The sequence below is a fragment of the Pinus tabuliformis genome, chromosome 7 (assembly GCF_031772625.1).
Source record: "Pinus tabuliformis cultivar Carrire ecotype Pingquan chromosome 7, CPIR1, whole genome shotgun sequence".
NCBI classification, from domain to species: Eukaryota; Viridiplantae; Streptophyta; class Pinopsida; order Pinales; family Pinaceae; genus Pinus; species Pinus tabuliformis.
The window spans coordinates 1,052,044,724-1,052,068,648 of NC_142293.1; the positions used below are offsets into that span (position 1 = coordinate 1,052,044,724).

A 23,925-nucleotide genomic window follows, 5' to 3' on the forward strand; every position below is an offset into this window, starting at 1 on the left:
TTCAAAAACAATATTTCAAATCATGCTAATTTGAATATGTCGATTTCACTTTCATTTGGACAGCCCTTGACATCAATGACAACTTCTTTCAACACAGATAATGAAGAAAATGCCTTTCCTCATTTAATATCAACTCAATTGTTTTTAAATGGTATCAGATTTATCATTTTAGTTAACAGATACCTTATTTTATTGTGCACCTAACATGCTAACAAGATTAAAGGTACTTCAATTCATTAAGGAGTTGAAAATCTATAATTGATTATAAAAAACAACCATAGTAGAAGAAACAATAACCAACACTCAAAGTGCAGAAAGAATCAGAAAGGAGCTAAAAGAAAAATCGAGGATGAAGAAAAGCTACCAATGAAACTAAGAACTAGTGTATAATATTCGAATATATCAAAGGACTGTATGATGAGCGTAACACTGCTGTATGTGCCTTATTTTGAGTCCATATTATGGAATATTACCTCATTCATTACAATAGATAAATCACAGAGAATACTGTATGTTCAGTGATTATTAAAGGAATTCAAGAGACAGGTACAGGTGAAGCATGATTTCTCAAGAAAATTTGAAATGCATGAAAATCCATGTAGAAATAAATAGGTGCCTCAACAAAAATACAACAGCTTCAGATGTCTTGAAGAGCAACAGATCATCACACAATATCAATTCTGACATGGATGCAAAAAGAGTAGTGTCATGCATGATAATAGCAGTAGAAAGGACCCTAGTGGATTTTCTCAGTAGAACCATGCAGAGATCCTTAGGTTAACAACAAAACAAATGCCACAAGCAGTTTAATTATAACAGGCCCTGCCTCAAACAATCACTTAATTTTATAGCCCATGGAAGTGAATTGATACAGAAGCTGGAAACCGGCATGATGATTATGAATATCATGTACCAAGTTTCTTCACAGAGTTTTCATTATCAGTATGATTTCTGATGAATGTACTTATGAGTCTAAGATAAGTACACAAGAAAATAATCACATAGAATCGAAGTTCTTTCTTATAGGATTGAGGAAAATGTTCTATAAGTTGCATAGAGCAATGTAAACCAATCAAAATAGACAAGTAGCAGGCGCTAGTCCCCCTATTATAACTATAATTGTTTCTAACTCTTCAATATTCAGAAATCAAATCTAAGATCTACTTTACCTTAAGAAGATCCAGCTTAAGATTTGGGCCAGTTGGAGGATATTTTCCATGGATATTCCCAATGCATACTGCAAGAGCATCAACTCCCGTTTGACTTAAGAACTCCTCAGCCTAACATGCATAGAGTTAATCAGTGGCTGGGAAGAGTTTCCATTTTCAGAAATTTCATAGCCATATATGCTTTACAAGATTCCTATTGCAATTTAAGCTATCTTTCTGTGCTATAATTGTGAGTGAATGACGTAGCCAACCTGAGTCAAATCTGTAAGCTTTGCCTCATACTCTTCAACTGTTATATTATCTTCTGTACCTGATAATCGCCCTAGTTCAGCTTCCACAGTCATACCCTTTACATGGGCCATGGTTGTTATATATTTTGTGTATGAAACATTCTCACTGAAAGGAAGATGTGAACCATCAACCATTACCGAATCAATGCCCTGGTAAACAATAAAACACTGTATCAGATTGCAGTAAGCACATAATGCTCAAATATCCAGTGTTTATTCTATACAATTATGAGTCCGTATGCTTTCTGATTTCTCTAGAGTCTATATTAAATGTCAAGAAAAAAATTCTCTTGCCAATCACAGCACATAATATGCAGGATAAGAAAACAAAAATGCAGACACTGTGATGGCATCTCCACCAAATTATGTAACAATACAAGCATGCAAATCTATTGGTTTCTCTAACTTGTATTTAAAGCTGAAAATTGGTGATTATATCAACAACTATTCAAAAGATAATTATGATTCAGTAATAAGTTACATACCATTTCCAATGTTTCAATCAATTCCTGCTTGTCAGTAGCATGATCGATGTGCACTGTGATTGGAACCTGTCCAAGTTAGTTGAGTGTTAGAGTTGTCCGAATGTTAAAGGCCCAAAAGACACAGATGAGGCTTTCTAGTCAAGATATACCATCTTTGTCTACTTATTATGAAACTAGAATGAAAATAACATTAATTTACTTCTATACAATTAAGGGAAAACAATCTGATTGTAGATACAATCATGGATATAAGATCATTTAATTCTCATGAAGCTCTGACTGGCAGGACCAGATGGCATAGTTATAGCACCTCCACAGCTACCACTGCAGATATTCTGCTCATCATTACAATTACCTAGAACCCTCACTGAAGACAGGTGGCAACCTCTCATTAAATCATTCAACTGCTGCCAAATCAAAAATATGGTCCAAGATGATAGTGCTTCTATATCAGTCAACTAGTCAAGAATTGAGAAAACATTTACTAATAAATCAAGTTCTTCTCTTTTTACTTTTCAATCCCTGGTTGGTTTTTGTTTAACTCCAAACGACAGTGACTTTTGCTCCCTATTGGGCCCCGTTTCTAACAGCACCATTTTTGTATTCATCAAATTCTTTTCTCGGGACAAGAAAATATTTCAATGGGTTTCAACTTTCAAACTACACAATAAATATATAAATGGCCTTAGCAGTGATTTCTTTTATTTACAAATAGACACGAGAAGCTTTTTAGCTACATACAGCAGCATGCTCTGCAGCAGATACACAACATGCAACCAAAGGTAATCCTCCATGCTTTAGTGCACTTGGATGGATCTGCAAGAAGAATGAAACAGCACTTAAAATGAAGCAAAGAAAAATAAAATACAAGTTATTATAACAATCATAATAATAAATAAATAAGTGTATTCTATAATGAAAAAAAATGTGAAAGACAATTGTCATTGGATGTTTGTTATAGTATTATACATACATGTTCAGTAAGATAGTTAATAATTTATTAATTTCCCTTCTATTGTGTCTGCTTAAAGAAATGTCTTAAGAAAGAGGGCACAAAACAATGGATCTTCTAAAAATATTGAAGTCTAAGGATTGTTAATTACATGTTCTTGGTTTTCTGTTTGGTATATAGATATTCTGCTGATGCATTATCTCCTGCAGTTTAAGTGAAAGCCCAATCATACCCATTCTTGGGTTTGCTAACTAATGGTGTTTTCATGAGAAGTATTCCAGAAAATCTCCAACCTCACCTGCAAAATGGCTGGGCTTTTTTCGGCCTCGGCAGCTGCTACAACAGCTGAGACTGCCTCAAGATTGTAAACATTGAATGCTCCCACAGCATAGCCACCTTTTTCAGCTTCCTAATGAAATCAAAGAGCACAGTTTGTTGGATACATTGCAATGTTGCATAATTATATATTTTAACAGAAATTCATGCAAAAGTGATCATGAATTCTCACAAGAAGGAGATCTCTCGTTGAAGGTCTGGCTGGAGGAGACCAATTCTTCACAACCTGAGCCAATGCATCATTGCCTCCAACATTACCTGTAAGAAATCTCCATGTCAGTACTTACATTGAGCACAGACTTCATAGATCTTTGAAGCTACATTCAGCAGAGATTTCATAGGTCTAACAAATATTATTCAAGTATTTCAAAATACCTGGGAACACAATATAAGGAACACCAGGGTGTCTGCTTTCAGGCCCTAGTTGCCATAGGGGTACACCAGCTAAAGCTTGCCCAATCACTTCTGCATGACGGGCTCCCATTGCCTTTGTAGCTAGGTCTGATGAGGTAATACCACCCTAAAGCGAAAACACATATAATAATCGAAATCAAGAAAGGTTTTTCATTATTATAACTGGTAACAAAATACATTCACTGGTTTAGGGTCCAATCTAATTCTGAAGGCTGTTTCTCTTGAGGAATCTTGTCCAACATAGGAAATGGTCAGATTTTCCAATATAGGAAATGGTTTAATCCAAGTAAGGATAAAGAAAATAAGATGTCAATAACTAAAAGGACACAACAAATCCCCCACAACACAATTTTTTTGGTCCCGATGCCTTTAATTATCTTTCTTCTCTTCCATAGTTCAACTGGCTGTTCTCCTTTCAATGATACCCATAGAGCTTCAGATTTCTTTCTTGCAGATGTTGCAGAAAAGGTATAACAATTCCAATTATGAAACTTGACATATATATTGTACTTGGTCAAAATAACAATTTGTACCTTGGCAAGAAGATATCGTGGTCGTGTCTGTATACGTCTCACAATTTCGACTAGTGCAGAGCTCACCTTGCTGTTTATATCTAGACTTTCAGAAGCACCTGTTAAAACAAGTTTCTAAATTTTCAGAAAATTGTGATTTTATGGCACTTTATGGCACTGTATAAATAGTTTTTCCTTTCATTGTAATTAATAAACAGTTTCTTGTATGGAAATATGAAGGGTGAGTGGATAATGGGAGCACTCCTACAAGAAACCAGCCAATTAAATGCAGTGATATCAATTTTAAGATCCGTTACACAAAAATTAAATGTACCGTTGTAATGAAAAACGTGTTCATGAAAGAATACCTTTCAAATCAAAATAGTAGACATTTCATTTTGTGATTCTTGTGCATATGTAGAAGAGACACTGAATTTGAAATAAATATTTTAATGTGCAATGCCAAGTTTTCATCCACAAAATCGAATTTTTTTGTTTTGTTTTTTCTTTTCCCTTCTAGCATTCAATGATCTTATGATATGTAAAGGATCCAGTCAAATAAATCTTCCAAATCGCTAAGCACATTCAAGGTAGTAGAAAAAGGCTAACTATGTTTCAAGGTGGCCAAGTGATGTATGTGAGAGGCTGAGGGCATCTGGTTTAGTTATTAAACTTTAAGTTGAAACAGAACTGGAGTGATTTCAGCAGGGGACCACCCCAGCACACATAGATGCTACATCACGAGTAACCATCCAGGACAGAAAGAAAGGCAGTGTCAGATCCGGATTGGAAAAATAGAATCATCAGGAAATGTAATGGTTCCTGGGTGCAACTGTCCAGGTCTGCAAGAGTCAGATGGCTGAACTGTGATGATGAGAAGACAATGAACAGCAAGAGAGTAACTTCCTCTTGCAGAATTTGTAACCACCAATGCCCTGAGAGGAGCACAAAGGGCTCAATTACAAAGATAAGAGGAATGGAGAGGATAGAAGGTAAACAGATTAAAGGCAGAGGATGGGAAAAGACTGCAGTCATAGCATGACACAGCACAGGACATAGAATGTAAATCCTTGCTGCCAACCTTAGGACACAAGAAGGCTGAATTTCTCTGTACATAAATATGTATATTATTCTTCTCTCCATTTATGTATTCCTGGAGTTTTTCCACCCGGAAAAGTTTTTCTCCAGTTGACATCACCATGTGGTTTTGATGTGAATGCACATATATTTTGTTGTTCCATTATTATCTGTAGCAGGAGTTATTCTACCCTGACATTTTACTTCCTGCATCACAGTGTTTGCACAGAACTAGACTTGCTGAAGCAGTGTGTTAAAATTGGCAACTAGGGCCAAAATCCATGTGGGTCATCTTAATTATGGCAGCTGATACTTTTCTTGTATTCCTCTCGTCGAGAGGTGTAGGATTGATCTAACGATCATCCAATTCCGACAGGTATTCATGTAGATAATGAATTATTTTTATTTCTTGACAATTTGTCAAGGTCGGCCAGCAAGTTAAGTTGTGTTGCACACCCCCAGCTAACCTCAATGTTGCATATAAAAGAAGGAGACATTGTGTCTCATTTCACTCACTCTCATCCTCTCATTTATTCCTTGTCTCTTGGGTATACGAAGGAAGGAGGACGCAGATCTCTTGGGCAGCATTGAAGGAGGACGCAGATCTCTAGGGCAGCATTGGAGGATGACGCAGCTATGGCAGAGGAGGACGCAGGAAGGTGCAGCAAGCAGTCTAGGCCTGCATTGACCAGCATACTGCCTCCTTTGACTGTGGCTTTGTATGGGCAGCCTCTCCTAGGCTAGACGAAGCGCTGGACAGCCTGCATTGACTTTTGGAGAGCTGATTTGGGACAGTATTGACTGGTTAGGGCTGACTGCAGTTTGCTGTAGCATTCACTGCTGATTTGACCATCTTACTTTGACTATTTTGGGCTGCACACACTTGCTATTTGTTGGAAATAATACTGAGAAGGGGGGGTGAATCAGTATTATCAAATCACTAACTTTTTCATTTCCATACTTAGATTCATATACGCTACTTTAGTTAAGGGAACCCGCATGTACACGCAAATGTGTCTAATGCAACTAGCATATATCCAGTAAACTTATGATTCAGTTAGTTGATCTTTAATGAGTGCATCAGAACATTCTTAACCATTGTCGTAAAACAGAACAGATCGTCACACATAAGAAGCACACATGAACACCATGATATAAGGTGGAAACCCAACGTGGGTGAAAACCACCTGCTGCAATTCGTCTCTATCTTCCTTTAATAAGAAACTTCTTTTTACAATATTTCTGTACTGGTGCAGTCTTACACCAGTACACAGACTTCTACCTGCAGAAGGCTACAACCTTCTCTCATTCTCCAGCTTCTTCTGGAAGGGAGCTACAATCCCCTTAGCTCTTGTACTAGCTGATGTACTAGTACGTAGGTGCCAACTTACAGAAGGCTACAACCTTCTCTCATTCTCCAGCGTCTCCTGAAAGGGTGCTACAACCCCCTTAGCTCTTGTACTAGCTAATGCACTAGTATGTAGGCGCTGACCTACAGAAGGCTACAACCTTCTCTTTCTTCCTCCAGGTACCACGTTTCATAAATTTTCAGACTGAATACTCATGGAACGCAACATCATAATCTAAAGGCCACGTTTCATCCATCAATATCATTGAAGCAAAAAATCAATCACCACATGCATCATCAATCTTTGAATCACCCAATATTGAATCACTGAAACCCTATCAACAAAATGCAGTCACCAAAACACAGAGCAGAACACAGAACTCTGCAACAATATTCAAAGCCAACTATATCATCATAAATCATGCATCAGAGTGCATATGCTACTTGGAAGAGCCGAACCAGCATGTATACACAACTTCACCAAAGCGAACCAGCGTATATGTCATCAAATACTTACTTATAACTTCGCTACACTTCCTGACTTCAGACATACCCAGATCATTACATATACAAGGATAATACGTGTGTTAGCAACCAGATCTAGTCCATCAGATCACATAAAGATAAGTCATTATGATCCTGATCCATTATTAGATCTCATCCATCAACACTGAAGCTAAACACAATTAACCAATCTGAATATGCAAAACACTGACACCAGTAAACAGTCACCAGAACTCAGAACTTTGCATCAAAAACCAGCACCACCTATAACTTCAAACATCATAATTTGTATGGTATACGCTATTTAGATGTATCTAACCTGTGTATGTACGCGCTTTTATCATAGTCAACTAGCGTATACATCTATAAATATTCATTCATGATTTGCAGCTATTCCAAACTTGAGTTATACCCAAATCATAATATTTACAGAACATTACATGCATATACAGATCTAGAATAAGCATGATCAAACAATATAGAGATGATTCATTCCAAGCCATAAGATCCTGATCCATCATTAGACCTTGTCCTCTATCACCCGCTCAGATTCCTCCTTGGCTTAGATCAAGCAAAGCATCATAAACCCATAACCTGCATACTGGATCTCACACCTCATCAGATATTCGAGACTTTCTCAGTGCTTTTGCCTAATGATCTTCTCCTCCTTTTATAGTCTTAGGCCTTACTCAATACCATGGTCCAAAACCACTTAGAACCAAACCTTGGTCTAAATACCTGGGGTCAATACCTCGGACCAAATACCATGGTCCTTATACCATGGAACAGAAACTTAGTTTCTGACATGTACACGCTTTTCCTTGCGTGAAAATGCGTGTATACACATACGCGTCCTCTACTTAATGAACCTGCATATATACGTAGCTTGGTCAAGGTAAACCTGCGTATACCTCCTTTTCATTCATTCTATGAGCCTGAACTGTGATTCAATACTGTTAACCTGTAGAACTTTGATCTTCATCATCAAGGACAGCACCTGTATCATAATGTTAACTTGCTGCACTGTGAACTTTCATTTCCTTTGAATTGCCCTGCATCACATCTGTTAACACAACTACCATGTATTAATGTCACATCTGATATCTCTTGTGAAGATTCATCTAGTTACCATGTATAAGTGAGTTGTTCTACTACAAGAGGGTTGCCATCAAGTACAACACATTCATCATAATGCCAACAATCTCCCCCTTTGGACTTGATGGCAACAACAACACCAAGTCACTCTCCCCCTTTGAAAACAAGGGCAAAGGGCGGACCAAGATATTTCTCCCTTGATATACATTCTGCTATCCATACTTCCCCTGAGTAAATGCTGAAATCTCTGATTGAGCTCCCCCTTTGTACATGCCAAGATGTACCAATCCGTCCATGCTCCCTCTAAGCACATGCCAAGTCTGCAAAAATATTTTTCAAGAGAATAACACGACTCTACAACTCAACCAAGTGAGTATGACCTTCCTATCACCAATGACTCATACATACATCAATCTCCCAATCAAGTGGGAATACACTTTACTCATCCACCCAACCAAGTGGGGATATACCAGATACCAATTGTTTATACATCACTGACATATTACATCATCCTTCCCATGCATAGTGGGGGTAGAAATTACATCATATGATCAAAAGGGATTCAACACATGACTACAATAGATAGAGACAAAATATTACATCATGGGTCTTGATATGACCTTTGCAGTCAATGATATACATGACATTTATAACAGAGACCAAATACCTAAACAAGACCATGATAATCATCAACAACTATCATACACAATGTATGATCTGCTCCATAAGCATCTGTCAACAGCATCCAGACCATCAACCTGTATTTGTCCATTAGTCTAGATAACATCAACTTGTGACAAGGTATGTCTACATCAATTCATCCTCTTGATCTTGAGAATTTTCATAACCTTCCATGAATCAATTATGCAAAAATCATTCACATTATATCATATGTGAAAAACATCATAGCCATCACATCATCATCAAGCTCTGCATGATCTTTTATACCATCCATGTATCATTACTCGGGAACATCCCACATCTGATAAGCATCAATCAACATATGTGAGTATCAACCTATCATTATATAGGTAAGAACTCATCATCATCATGTCTTCAATTAGTTATGTCTTCATGTGATCTGCAATAACTCCATTATCTTGGCCAACCAACAATGCAACTTCATGTATCTAGCATACTATATATATCACTATGTATCTAGCAAACCTTGAGCTCAAGATCTTTTGTCAAGACTTCTTGATATCATCAACAACAACAATCGTCAATTATGTGAGAGCCAAGAACTATAGGAATCCTGCATCATAATTGTATTATATGATATTTATGCATATGATGGCAGTAGCATATGAGTGACTCATCATCAAGTAATGAAGTTGTGTATTCAAGCTTTGTACTTCTCCTTATCCTTATGAAGATTACCATGTAAGCAACATATATGCATCATCAGAGAATCAACCACAAATCTGATCTGAACACCAACTATGTAACCCCAAGAATCATATGAGATTTTGTCATGGACAACTCATAACCATATCATAGCAAGATGTATCATTTAGCCATATAAGCATCATCACCAAGGACTTCTAACCATAATGCCAACAATGCATTATTCAAAGCATAAGCTCCCCCTGAACCTGTGCCATCTGTTTACTATCAGATCTGATCATGCATATATCAGCAAGAAGTATCAAGGCATCATCATCATCAAGTTAGGATCAAAAACACTTCTAAACATCTTATGAGTACCAAGACATTTCCACACATCATCAACAGATTGTAATCATTATCAAACAGAGCAAATAATGGATTGAATCATATCAGACCCTTTTTCTTGAGCCTGTCCCACTGCTTTTCCTCAAACTAACATATACGCGATTGTGCAGTGACTAACTCGCGTATATATGTGACTTATCTTCATGAAACCTGCGTATGAGATTTAGAACACTGAAGTTTCACACTTTCAGCTTCCTCTGAGTCTGTTGTGTCTGTACATTGTGTTGTGCCACATCCTTCTGACTGTACTTCCTTCTTCTTCCATATCTTCAAGTGTGATGATGTTTTCTCCTTTTGGTATGGTGCCCGTACTTTGTTCCTGCATTCTTTTGCTATATGTCCAAGTTTGTTACATGCATAACATCTCATATGGTTCATATTCCTTCTATAGCAGTCAATGGCTTTGTGACCAAACATATTGCAAGTAAAACAATATCCCTTAAAGTACCTGGAACGTGATGATCTTTCTGTGTGACAGTATTGAACCATTCTACTTCTGCATCTGGCTGCAACATGTCCAAGATTATGACATACATAACATTCAACATTATTCATCAAAGGAAATAATCATCTATCACTTCCACAGTAAGGAGCAAAAGATTTTCTTTGAGGAATTTCTTTCCTTGGCTGTTGATGGGGTTGTCCTCTCATCTCCTTATTGATCATTTTAGATTTCTCATTAGAGTTCCTTGCCTCACCATGTGAGCTAGATTCATCTTCAACAGATTCATAAAAACCAAGACCAATTTTGATAGCAGGAGACCTTTGACTACTAATAATATCATCCAAGATCTTAGTACTATCTTGAAATCGTAAGAGCCTATCCTTTTCTTCTAATTTATCATTTAGAATATTTACCTCAACTTGATGTTGCACTTCCTTTTCAAGATACTACTTCTTCATGATTCGTTCAGCTTTTCTTCCTTCTTCCAACTGATGTCTTAATTCAAGAACTCCGTTTTCTTGTTTTTCAAGAGCTTGGAGTAGTTCTTTATTCTGCTTATTTGATTCTTCAAGATCTTCTTTTAGCAAGAGGATCTTAGCTTCAAGACTTTCATAGTAATTGGATCTTTCTCTGAGTTTCTTTATTGTTGTGCTCCTTTCATTTACTTCATTTCTTAATGATGTCACTTCATCTTGTAGCTTTTGACATTGATCTTCCTTTTCCTTGAATAGCTTCCTTACCTTGTTTCCTTCCTCTAGTTGAGCTTTTAGTTTGGTAGCTTCTTCTTTGGAGGCACATTCCCTTTTGTCCAATAGATCTTGTTGATCTTTAATTTTGTCCGTAAGCCTTTTAAATTCTGTCTCTATTTGATATCTTTCATCCTCACCCATAAGAGCAAGTTCAATTGTTTCGCTATCACTTTCATCATCTTCAAGTGGATGGAGAAATGTATCACTAGAGGATAACAAACTCATACCTGATAGTTCTTTTGCTTGTTCATCTTCATTCTGAGGTGATTCTGAATTTGAAGTGTTGCTTCCACATATTCCCCAATTGATTCTTCCACTGTCATAGTTCCTCTGAGATGTCTTCTTCTTCTGAGGCGCTTTCTTCTTTAGCTTCTTTCCCATTGTTCTACGGATCTCCTTCAAGCGATCAAGCTTCTACCAAAGGACCTACTCTGATACCAATTGTTGGAAATAATACTGAGAGGGGGGGGGGGGGGGGTGGGGTGAATCAGTATTATCAAATCACTAACTTTTTCATTTCCATACTTAGATTCATATACGCTACTTTAGTTAAGGGAACCCGCGTGTACACGCAACTGTGTCTAATGCAACTAGCGTATATCTAGTAAACTTATGATTCAGTTAGTTGATCTTTAATGAGTGCATCAGAACATTATTAACCATATGAACAGTAAGCAGGTGCAGTAAAACAGAACAGATCATCACACATAAGAAGCACACATGAACACCATGATATAAGGTGGAAACCCAATGTGGGTGAAAACCACCTGCTGCAATTTGTCTCTATCTTCTTTTAATAAGAAACTTCTTTTTACAATATTTCTGTATTGGTGCAGTCTTATACCAGTACGCAGGCTTCTACCTACAGAAGGCTACAACCTTCTCTCGTTCTCCAACTTCTTCTGGAAGGGAGCTACAATCCCCTTAGCTCTTGTACTAGCTAATGTACTAGTATGTAGGTGCCGACTTACAGAAGGCTACAACCTTCTCTTGTTCTCTAGCTTCTCCTGAAAGGGAGCTACAACCCCCTTAGCTCTTGTACTAGCTGATGTACTAGTATGTAGGTGCTGACCTACAGAAGGCTACAACCTTCTCTTTCTTCCTCCAGGTACCACGTTTCATAAATTTTCAAACTGGATATTCATGGAACACAACATCATAATCTGAAGGCCACGTTTCATCCATCAATATCATTGAAGCACAAAATCAATCACCACATGCATCATCGATCTCTGAATCACCCAATACTAAATCACTAAAACCCTGTCAACAAAATGCAGTCACCAGAACATAGAGCAGAACACAGAACTCTGTAACAATATTTAGAGCCAACTGTATCATCAGAAATCATGCATCAGAGTGCATACACTACTTGGAAGAGCCGAACTAGCGTGTATACGTAACTTCACCAAAGCGAAGCAGCGTATATGTCATCAAATACTTACTTATAACTTCGTTGCACTTCCTGACTTCAGACATACCCAGATCATTACATATACAAGGATAATACGTGTGTTAGCAACCAGATCTAGTCCATCAGATCACATAAAGATAAGTCATTATGATCCTGATCCATTATTAGATCTCATCCATCAACACTGAAGCTAAACACAATTAACCAATCTGAATATGCAGAATACTGACACCAGTAAACAGTCACCAGAACTCAGAACTTTGCATCAAAAACCAGCACCACCTGTAACTTCAAACATCATAATTTGTATGGTATACGCTATTTAGATGTATCTAACCTGTGTATGTACGCGCTTTTATCATAGTCAACCAACGTATACATTTGTAAATATTCATTCATGATTTGCAGCTATTCCAAACTTGAGTTATACCCAGATCATAATATTTACAGAACATTACATGTGTCAATATATAGATCTAGAATAAGCATGATCAAACCATATAGAGATGATTCATTCCAAGCCATAAGATCCCGATCCATCATTAGACCTTGTCCTCCATCACCCGCTGAGATTCCTCCTCGGCTCAGATCAAGCAAAGCATCATAAACCCATAACCTGCATATTGGATATCACACTTCATCAAATATTCGAGACTTTCTCAGTGATTTTGCCTAATGATCTTCTCCTCCTTTTATAGTCTTAGGCCTTACTCAATACCATGGTCCAAAACCACTTAGAAACAATACCTTGGTCTAAATACCTGGGGTCAATACCTTGGACCAAATACCATGGACCAATACCAAAATACCATGGACCAAAAACTTAGTTTCCGACATGTACGTGCTTTTCCTTGTGTGAAAGTGCATGTATATGCATACGCGCCTTCTGCTTGATAAACCTGCGTATATACGCAGCTTGGTCAAGGTAAACCTACATATACCTCCTTTTCTTTCATTCTATGAGCCTGAACTGTGATTCAATATTGTTAACCTGTAGTACTTTGATCTTCATCATCAAGGACAACACCTGTATCATAATGTTAACTTGCTGCACTGTGAACTGTCATTTCCTTTGAACTGCCCTGCATCATATCTGTTAACACAACTACCATGTATTAATGTCACATCTGATATCTCTTGGGAAGATTCATCTAGTTACCATGTATAAGTGAGTTGTTCTGCTACAAGAGGGTTGCCATCAAGTACAACACATTCATCATAATGCCAACACTATTGAAGGCCGAGTTCTCCTAGAATATCTTAAGGTCATTGATGAGCTGTTTGACCAGCTTTGACCTTACTGATTTGAATTATACTGCTGCTGATGTAAATCACAAATTTGTGATATTGTACTATCTCTCTCTCTACTGAATTATTGAAGAATATAGAAGAATTGATCAAAGGGTTTCCCCACATTGGGGTTTGTCCCTGGCTAAACGCCACATCTTGTGTCTCTTGTCTTGGCTTGTCTTCTGTCGATTTCATTTATATTCTATCAACATTTTACTTGTATGTTAATGTGATTGCTATACTGAGAATTGACATTGAGCTAATAAGAAGAACTGAATTAAATTGCTCTAAGCATAGAACATATCATAATTTAACATGGTATTAGAGCTAAGGTGAAGACAAAGCCCAAGCAAGAGCAAGGGCAATCACCGAAAATAGTTGGAAAAAGTCAAAAGGCTTCATGGGTTCCTCATCACACTTCCTCGCCGAAAACAAGCTCCGTAAGAAGTCTGACTATCACGGATGGAAGATGTCTCTTGATATGACATTGGAAGAACAAGAAGTGTTGGACTATGTGAGAGGCAGAATTACGGAGCCTCCATCAAATGCACCGGCTACTACAAGGAACAAGTACACTAAGGGTGAAGTCAAAGCAAAGAAGATCATCCGGGACTCAATTAACAAGTGTCTGTTGGCCTACATTTCTGAGTTGAACACCTCCAAGGAGATCTATGATAGATTGGTAGGCTTGTTTAAAATTAGTGATGCAAATCAAGTTTTGTTCCTCAAAAATAAGTTGAAAAATATTAAGAAGGGCAAAGACGAGGATAATCAATCCTACTTCTTAAGGATCACTGAGATCAAGAATGATCTCCTATCAATTGGAGAAGTCATTTCTAACAGGGAACTGACTATCACTACACTTGGAGGGCTCCCATCCAAATGGTATGTATTTAGAACCACCCTTCTCAACAATGATCGAATTCTGGGATCTGAGGAATTGATGGCGAGATGCATTCAAGAAGAGACAAGGATGGTAGAGCAAGAAATGCCTTCAAGCAAAGGCAACCCCACTGCTTTCTCCTCTCATGCTAAAAGAATAAATAATTCTGGGTCTAAATTCAAATGAAAGGCTAGATCGAAGGGTGGAAGAAAGGGAAGATGCTTCGCTTGCAATAAATTTGGCCACTATGCGAGGAAGTGTCCAAATAGGAAGGACACATCTCATGACAATGATCAAAATCACTCCCAGGGCAACTCCAACCACAATCAAAGGAATGGTAGGTTCAATGGCAAAGGAAAGAGGAATGTCGGAAATCAAGGTAGTGGTCAACCCTCCAAGAAAGCAAGGAACTCCAAGGATGAATCAAATGTTGTTAACAATAAGCAAGATGGATATTATCTAATATCCGCCCTCTCCACTACCACTCCTCCGGACTCGTTAGGCAATTGGCTTATTGATAGTGGTGCATCAAGGCATTTCACTGGTTACAAGGAATCTCTCTAATCTGATAGAGGAGACAAACTTGGAAATTATTCTTGGAGACAATTCCACCTCTCCCATAAAGGGCGTATGGAATGTTACTCTTCACTTAAATTAGGGTAAAATGATCCATTTGCAAGAAGTCTTATATGTACCTGATCTCAAGAAGAACTTGGTGTCCATGGCAATGGAAGACAAAGGCTACAAGGTGGCCTTCATTGATGGCAAGGTAAGTGTATGGAAAAAGAATTTTAAAGATGCTTTCAATCTTGGGTTTCGGGTTGACTCGTTATATCAAGTTGGAGGAAGTCTGTTGGGAGTCATGTCTTGCGACACAACTCTACAGTTTGAACTATGGCACCAGAGGTTTGCCCACCTTCATTATAAAGCTCTACCCGATGTGAGACAAATGGTGACAGGGATGCCCGAGTTCAAAATAGAGCATGAAGGTGTATATCTAGGATGTGCCGAAGCAAAGCTCAAAAGGGGATCATTCCCCTCAAGCCATAGCAAGACCTCCGACATTTTGTAGTTGGTTCACTCCGACATATCTGGTATGATGCCTGTGAATTCTTTGGGAGGATATCTATATTATCTCACTTTTACATATGACTATTCTCGCAAGACTTGGATATACTTCTTGAAAAAGAAGGATGAAGTGTTCTCCTGGTTCCGTCACTTCAAAGCCTTGATCGAGAATCAAACTGAGAAGAAGATCAAGATTTTAAGGACTGATAATGGGAACAAGTATGAATCTAATGAGTTTCATGACTTTTGCAAAGAAGCTAGCATTAAGAGGGAGACCACAACACCATACATTCTTAAGCAGAATGGTGTGGCAGAAAAGAAGAACCGCACAATTGTAGAAGTGGTTCGTGCCATGCTCCATGATCAAAGGCTTCCGAAGTTTCTATGGGTTGAAGCTGCGAAAACTGTCGTATATGTTCAAAATCAATGCCCTAATCAAGCATTGGACTCCAACACTCCTGAAAAATGTTCACTGGTAAGAAACCTGATGTCTCTCATTTTAGAGTTTTTGGAAGTCTCGTATATTTTCATGTGCCGAAAGAGAAAAGGAGCGAATTGGGTGCATCTAGAAAGAAGGGAATCTTCGTGGGCTATAGCGAAATTCTAAGGGCTATAGAATCTATGTGGTTGGTCAAAGGGAAGTAGAGATAAGTCATGATGTCACCTTTGACGAAGATATGGCTCTTAGCAAGGTTGACAATCTTCCTATTCTAAGGAAAGATAAAGACACTGACACTAGGAAGCCAGATGAGAAGGAAGATGAGACGATGCCCGATGTGGAAGAACCTATGGATCCCATTGATCCCCCTCCGCAAGAGCCTTCCTCTTCTAGGAAGAGGCCCTCATGGCTTGGGGGGACACTTGATGATGTCGAAGGACATATTGCACCCAGAGGGGCTTTCCGTGAAAGTAAGAAGTTGACTAGGTATCAGGGATACTTGACCATTATAAGCACCATCATTCAAAATGAGCCTTCATCATTCGACGAGGCCGTGAAGCATCAAGTATGGAAGGATGCTATGAATGAGGAATACGAGTCCATCATGAAGAATGATGTCTGGAATGTGGTCCCCAGACCCCAAGACAAAACAGTTGTCACCTCGAAGTGGCTTTACAAAATAAAGCATGGAGCCAATGGGAGTGCTGAGAAATATAATGCTCGCTTTGTTGCTCAAGGCTTCTCTCAAAAGGAAGGTGTAGATTATGACGAGATATTTGCACATGTTTCCCGATACACCACCATTCGCTCGATCATAGCCCTCGCTGCTCCGCAAGGATGGAACCTTCATCAGATGGATGTCAAGATCGTGTTCTTGCATGGTTCCATTAAAGAGGAAGTGTATGTGGAACAACCCAAGGGGTTTGAGATTCATAATCAGGAATCTCACATATGCAGGTTGAAGAAAGCCCTCTATGGGCTGAAGCAAGCACCCCGAGCTTGGTATGAGAGGATCAATAGCTACTTGATGAAGCTGGGATTCACTAAGAGTGAAGTCGATCCAAACCTTTACTTTAAGGTTTTGGATGATAAGCCTCTCACTCTGGTGTTGTATGTTGACGACCTCTTTTTGACAGGTGCAGACCCTCTCATTCACAAATGTAAGAGGGAGTTGGCTTCCGAATTTGAGATGAAGGACCTAGGACTGACGCACTATTTCCTTGGGTTGGAAGTTTGGCAAAATCCAGGAGAAATTTTCCTATCTCAAGGAAAATACGTGGTAAAGATTTTGGAGAGATTTGGTATGGTGGACTGCAAGCCCGTGACTATTCCAATGGAGCTTAACTTCAAGAAGTTATGCAGTAGTGCTGTTGGACCTGCTTTGGGAAATGCTTCAGAGTATCGTCAACTCATAGGAGCATTAATGTTCTTGGTGAACTCTTGTCCAAATATATGTTTTGCATTCGACACGTTGAGCCAATATATGGTTGAGCCTCATCACTCACATTGGATTGGTGCCAAGAATCTTATGAGATATTTTCGAGGCACAACCACTCATGGGTTGAGATACGTTGTTGGAGATGTGAGGCTACATGGATATTCCGATGTTGATTAGGCATGCAGTGTGGTGGACCGAAAGAGCACTTCTGGGTGTTGTTTCTCTTTGGGTTCTGCCTCGATCTCTTAGATGAGCAGGAATCAGAAGTCAGTGGTTTTGAGCACCGCTGAGGAAAAGTACATTGCTACGAGTATCGCCTCATGTGCGGTTGTCAGGTTGAAGAATCTCTTCAGTGGGTTGTTTGAACATACATTGGATACTACCATGATCCTCTGCGACAACCAGAGTGGGATTCGTTTATCTGAGAATCCCGTATTTCATGATCACTCCAAGCATATCGATATCAGGTACCACTTTATCCGGGATATGGTACAGCGAGGAGCAATAAGGCTCCATCATATTGGGACTGATGAGCAAGGTCGCCAACATTCTGACGAAGCCCCTGGGAAAGGTGAAATTCTTGAATTTCCAAGAACGATTAGGAGTCATTGAGGGACCCTCTTATGAGAGTCCTATATGATGCATACATTGAGCTCTGGGAGCTCCAGGGGGCTTGGGGTACTTCTTGGAGTAACGAGCGACCATAGGGTGACTCACCCTCCCCTAGTGGTGCGCTGTGTATAGGGTGAATGGTTCAACCTTCCCCTGTGATACCTCGTGGCGACATGTAGGCAAGATGAGTGGTTCATCCTTCTCCTGCCGACACATCCTACCCATGTAGTCTGGACTCATGGAAAGTAACTCTCATCTGGCCAATGAGTAGGGAAATGAGGATAGGGACCATAGTAGTACCAATGGACGTATCGTGTATCTACTGTACTCCCTATGCTAGGATGACATTGATCTGGGATCAATTGGAACTGACTTCGGGTCAGTAAGAGTGATATAACTCTCTCTTTTGGAACTGATCTGGGATCAGTAATAGTGGTATGACACACTCTCTTCATTGGGACTAACTTCGGGTTAGTAAGAGTGTTATTGGACACCCTCTTGTATCTGGGACAGACTTCGGGTCAGTAGAGGATGGTAAGATACATTCTCAATCATTTCTTCTTCTTCATAATTCAGCAGAGCAGAGCCGAGCAGTGCATTTGATGGAAGAGATAGTACCAACAGACAGATGGATTAGCAGATGGAGTTCTCCCTAGTTGAGAGGGAGTGTTAAAATTGGAAACTAGGGCCAAACTCCATGTAGGTCATCTTATTTATAGCAGCTGATATTTTTCTTGTATTCCTCTCATCGAGAGGTGTAGGATTGATCTAACGATCATCCGATTCCGACTTGTATTCGTGGAGATATGAATTTATTTGTATTTCTTGACAATTTGTCAAGGTTGGCCAGCAAGTTAAGTTGTGTTGCACACCCCCAGCTAACCTCAACGTTGCATATAAAACAAGGAGACATTGTGTCTCATTTCACTCACTCTCATGATCATGACCTCTCATCTCTTCGTTATCTCTTGGGTATACGAAGGAAGAAGGGCGCAGATCTCTTGGGCAGCATTGAAGGAGGACGCAGATCTCTAGGGCAGCAATGGAGGAGGACACAGATCTCTAGGGCAGCATTGGAGGAGGACGCAGCTAGGGCAGAGGAGGATGCATGAAGGTGCAGTAAGTGGTTTAGGCCTGCATTGACCAGCATACTACCTCCTTTAACTGCAGCTTTGTATGGGCAGCCTCTCCTAGGCTAGACGAAGTGCTGGACAACCTGCGTTGACTTTTGGAGAGCTGATTTGGGACAGCGTTGACTGGTTAGGGCTGGCTGCAGTTTGCTGTAGCATTCATTGCTGATTTGACCATCTTACTTTGACTGTTTTGGGCTGCACATACTTGCTATTGGAGGCCGAGTTCTCCTAGGATATCTTAAGGTCATTGGTGAGCTGTTTGACCAGCTTTGACCTTGCTGATTTGAATTACACTGCTCCTCTTGTAAATCACAGATTTGTAATATTGTACTATCTCTCTCTCTCTCTCTGCTGAATTATTGAAGAATATAGAAGAATTGATCAAAGGGTTTCCCCGCATTGGGGTTTGTCCCTGGCTAGCTGCCACATCTTGTGTCGCTTGTCTTGGCTTGTCTTCTGTCGATTTCATTTATGTTCTATCAGCATTTTACTTGTATGTTAGTGTGATTGCTATATTGAGAATTGACATTGGGCTAATAAATGGAATTGAAGTAAATTGCTCTAAGCATAGAACATACCATAATTTAACACAATGTTTGCATAGAGTTTCACTTCTTCCTGATTTTAATGGCAGTCTGTTAGTAGTAGACTTCACTTGCTCAACAGCATTCTAAATCCATGAAAACACACAGGAAATTTCATGACTCAGGTTGAAAATGAGAGATAATCACACCAGTTTATGGGTCAAACCTGGAAATCTGTTTGGATCATCTGACTTGACTTGGACACCCAAAAACAGATAGGCGGCAAATGGTAACATGGATATTTGAGCTTTTATGTACATGGCTATAGTCTGTTTAAGAGATCCTATTAGACTAGCTTTATTTAATTGTAGAAGTTCTAATTTCTCTTCATGATCTCATGTTTTGTGAGATATTTGGCCAAATCTTGTAAGTAAATTCTTCAATCTGTCAATCCATATAGCCAAAATCAGCAGTTCTGTACTTGTGCACTACGTTGCCGGAGTTGTCAATAGCATTCCGTACAGACATCAATTCTGCTGTACAACCATCAATTCTGCCATGCTTTTGTGCAAATTAAAGCAGAGCCCTAGTTCAAAGAGTTTGGAACCACTCTCCTAGGCCAGTAGGTGCTTAGGGGTCGATCCTTTGATGGGAAGTTGTTGCTTGTTGTATTATTAATCTCATGAAAGGTTGAGGTAGGATGATGACCTGGAAGTAGAGAAAGCAAATGGCTCAACAATGGCTTAAGGAAATTGTTGTCTTTCTTCAAGAGGAGTCTGAGTTTTTGGAGATGAATGAACATACTTGTCATTCTAGAGCCTAAAGTTTCTATCCGACTGATTGACTCTAGAATATCTCTTGTTTGTTCGTCCTCTCTCGACTGGAGAATCTCTCTATTATAGATTCGGTTTATCGCAATTTTAAAGGTTTTGGTCGTTTCTAAACAATTTTAAAATTACTTTGCATACTTTTAAGCTATGTGCTACCTTAAGACATTAAACACTAGAACTACTAAGCTTCGTATTTTGGATTGTAGTCCATTTACGAATTGAATTATTTGGTATTCGGTGGTTACACTTGTTACTCTAGAGGTTAAATTTTGTAATGCCCCTTTTTGAGTAATGGCTATAGGAGTTTGATTTAGTAGCCTATCTGATTCCCATAGGGCATAGTAGGAAGAGGGAGATCAATCAATTTAATTATTTAGTACCATTTCTAAGGTGATGTTGAGTAATTAAATTTAAAAAAGTGGAGTTATTTTATGACTCATGCTATCAACCCATGACAATGTTGATGACACATAGTATTCTAATGATTGCAAAAAATTATAAAAGGGGCATTTGAGCTCACTAGGGGTATGAACTAATTATTGCGAAATTGAATTTGAGAGCACTTGTAGCTTAATATGCAGAGTGAAACCCATGTGAGTAATAAGTTTCGATGGTGAGACTATCCATCCTAGTTAGTTAAGATTGGTTTCAGTGGTGAGACATATTCACTCTAGCCAACCCAAGGGAAGAATCATTCAGATTCTTCATAAGGATTTAATGAGAAAAAGAATGTAATATCCCCAATTTTGTGAGCATGAGAATTTTGCCCAATTTTCATAATATTAATTAAAAGGGGCAAATATTATTTTGGAGAAAGGTGACAAGTATTATTTTATTGGAGATAGGCGGAAAATTATTAATTTATTAAAATGAAGGAAAAAGTCACTTAATGGAAAATGGCCCTCACTGATAAAATAATAATTAAAAAGGGAGTCTAGAAGCATGGGGAGAAACTATAAAAGGAGGAGGGACTCATTTGTTGATCATCTTTTGACTATTACACTTCACAATACATTTTATCTTGGATTTGTTTAGCACAAGAAGAGAAGTGTTGTTTAGCAGGAGTTCCAAGCGGAATTCCACCCTCATTTCGAAGAACTTAGAGTGTCTCCCTACTAAGGCAAATTTGGGGAGCTCAATCCAAAGTTTTCATTCGGCATCTTTGCAAGTTATTACAGCTAGTGTGTGTTTCTTCCAGGGCCCAAAAGTGGTTCGAATTACTTGCGGGGAGATCAGTTACAGAGGAGCAGAACATTAGAGGATATGCAGGTGTTTTCCATTATTTTATCTGGATATTTTGTGGTGATTAGTAGGGTTGAGTTTGAGGGAATTCTTGGGGCTGAAATTCTACATTTTTGGAAGTGCACAGGGGTCTCCAAGTAGACTTGTGCAAGGGCTTGAAGAATAGAGGTTGAGGAGAGAGAAGGGCCAGAGGTTGGATACCTCAAAGGGAGAATTTAGCAATATTTGGGAGAGATTTCCAATGGTGTATTTGGGCTTAATTCAGTAGTATCAAGACTGTGGGGCGTTTTCTGGCCAAATTGGGCAATTTGCACTTGTTGGGGGTCACAGGGGTTAGTGGATTCAACCCAAACCCTTTCTGGGTTTTTGTGGGTTTATTGAGAGGAGCCTCCAACTAATTTTACATATTTTTTTAGGTGATATTCTGGTTTGAAATCCTCACTGTTATAGAAGGGCGAATTGCTAGTTAGCTAGGGAATTCACATCACATTGTGGGTTCGATTTTGGCTTGGAGATAGGCGAAACCTTTTCTAGGTATTTTCAAGTTTGAGGAGATGAGCTTGTGGCTGCAACTTTAGAGCATTCCAGGCATTATTTTCAGCAAAACTTCTAGTTCCATTTGGTAGCCTATAACAAATTTTCTAGTCAGTGTGCATTATCAATTTGGAGCCATTTCAGTAGTTGTGTCAGCAAGATTTCACTTGGGGTTTGCATAGCTTGCATAGCAAGCCCAGGTTCCATTGTTCTTACTCATTATGTACTTAGAGTCCCATCGATTAATAAATGGCTCATTTATTCTCCTTATTTTCTATGGTATTCTGATTTGGGTGCTTGGACTTTATTTTAGTTGTTGTTCCTAGTTCATGTTTTTTATATTTACTGTTATTTTCCAATTAGGAATATCACAAAGAAGACAAAAATAAATTAAACTTGGAGATGGAGGCAATTTATTCATTGTAGCAGTTCTGGGGTTTTTCTGGGCAGGTCGATTTCATCTTGGAGGTTGAAATCCTTGCAGCAACAGAGCAAATTTGTGGAGACTGAATTATTTTATTGAAGCCGAATTTAGCTAGTGGGCCAATTGTTCTTATGGAAGCCGAATTGTTTCAGGTGTTGCAAAGAAATTAAGAAGGCCAAGTTAATCTCTAGGAGGCCAACCAATTTGTGAGAGCCAATTTTATTGTAGAAGTTAAGTCTATTTGTGGAGCTCAAATTCAATTTGAGAAACCGAGTTCAATTGGAGGTCAAATTAATTTGTAGAGGCTAAATTTCAGAAGCCGAATTCATTCTGTAGAGACCTATTTCTCTTTGGACTTTGAAGGGTTGAATTCACTGGGTAGGACGAATTATTTTGGAGGACAAAATTCCACTAAGGAGGATGCATTGATTTTTTCATCTCAGATCATGCTAATTGCTGGAGCATGTTTCAAGGTTCCATGTTCCAGGGTTACATAAATAAATTATTTTTGCATGTACATTGTAAACGCTTGACTTGGCTCAATAGAATTTGGCTGGAACAGTTGGTGTCCATCTAAGTAAACGTGCTATGTAAAAAATTAATTAGTAGTGGTCTCTTAGTTTTATTGTGCAATGTCTCTCATTACTCGCATGCAAAAATTTAATAAATAAATTATTGGCAAAGTGTTTGTAAAAACACTGGGAAGAATATTTAAAAGTTTTGTAATTAGGGGATATTACAATGGTTTCAAAGTTAGTTTTCCTGCCAGCCTATGAGTCCATGCTACTTTGATGAAACTGGAGGATAGAGCATACTACATGATATAGAAAAAGGGAAAAGACCTCTGTCTTTCAAAATCAAAATGATAAGAAGAAATGGGTGCCAATAATGAGCAACAATTGGGAAGCATCAAGAATGCCTTAAATGACTTGGTAAAGGGGTAAAGAGGTAGCAAGATTTGGTGCACAACTTAGTGAAAGGGCA

At 38.7% G+C, this 23,925-nt stretch overlaps 1 protein-coding gene across 1 annotated transcript in view; it reads right to left on the bottom strand.

The window, feature by feature from the left end:
• The window catches only part of LOC149251276 (ketose-bisphosphate aldolase class-II family protein), a 457,406-nt gene that overhangs the window by 70,172 nt on the left and 363,309 nt on the right, over positions 1–23,925 (bottom strand). Inside the window, exons 34-41 of the mRNA XM_089459330.1 lie at positions 4,180–4,277; positions 3,608–3,752; positions 3,405–3,490; positions 3,195–3,305; positions 2,686–2,760; positions 1,945–2,010; positions 1,421–1,609; positions 1,170–1,280 (exon numbers count right to left, since the gene is read on the bottom strand). Of these exons, the coding sequence (XP_089315456.1) occupies positions 1,170–1,280; positions 1,421–1,609; positions 1,945–2,010; positions 2,686–2,760; positions 3,195–3,305; positions 3,405–3,490; positions 3,608–3,752; positions 4,180–4,277 (881 nt within the window). The remainder of the gene's footprint in view (positions 1–1,169; positions 1,281–1,420; positions 1,610–1,944; positions 2,011–2,685; positions 2,761–3,194; positions 3,306–3,404; positions 3,491–3,607; positions 3,753–4,179; positions 4,278–23,925) is intronic.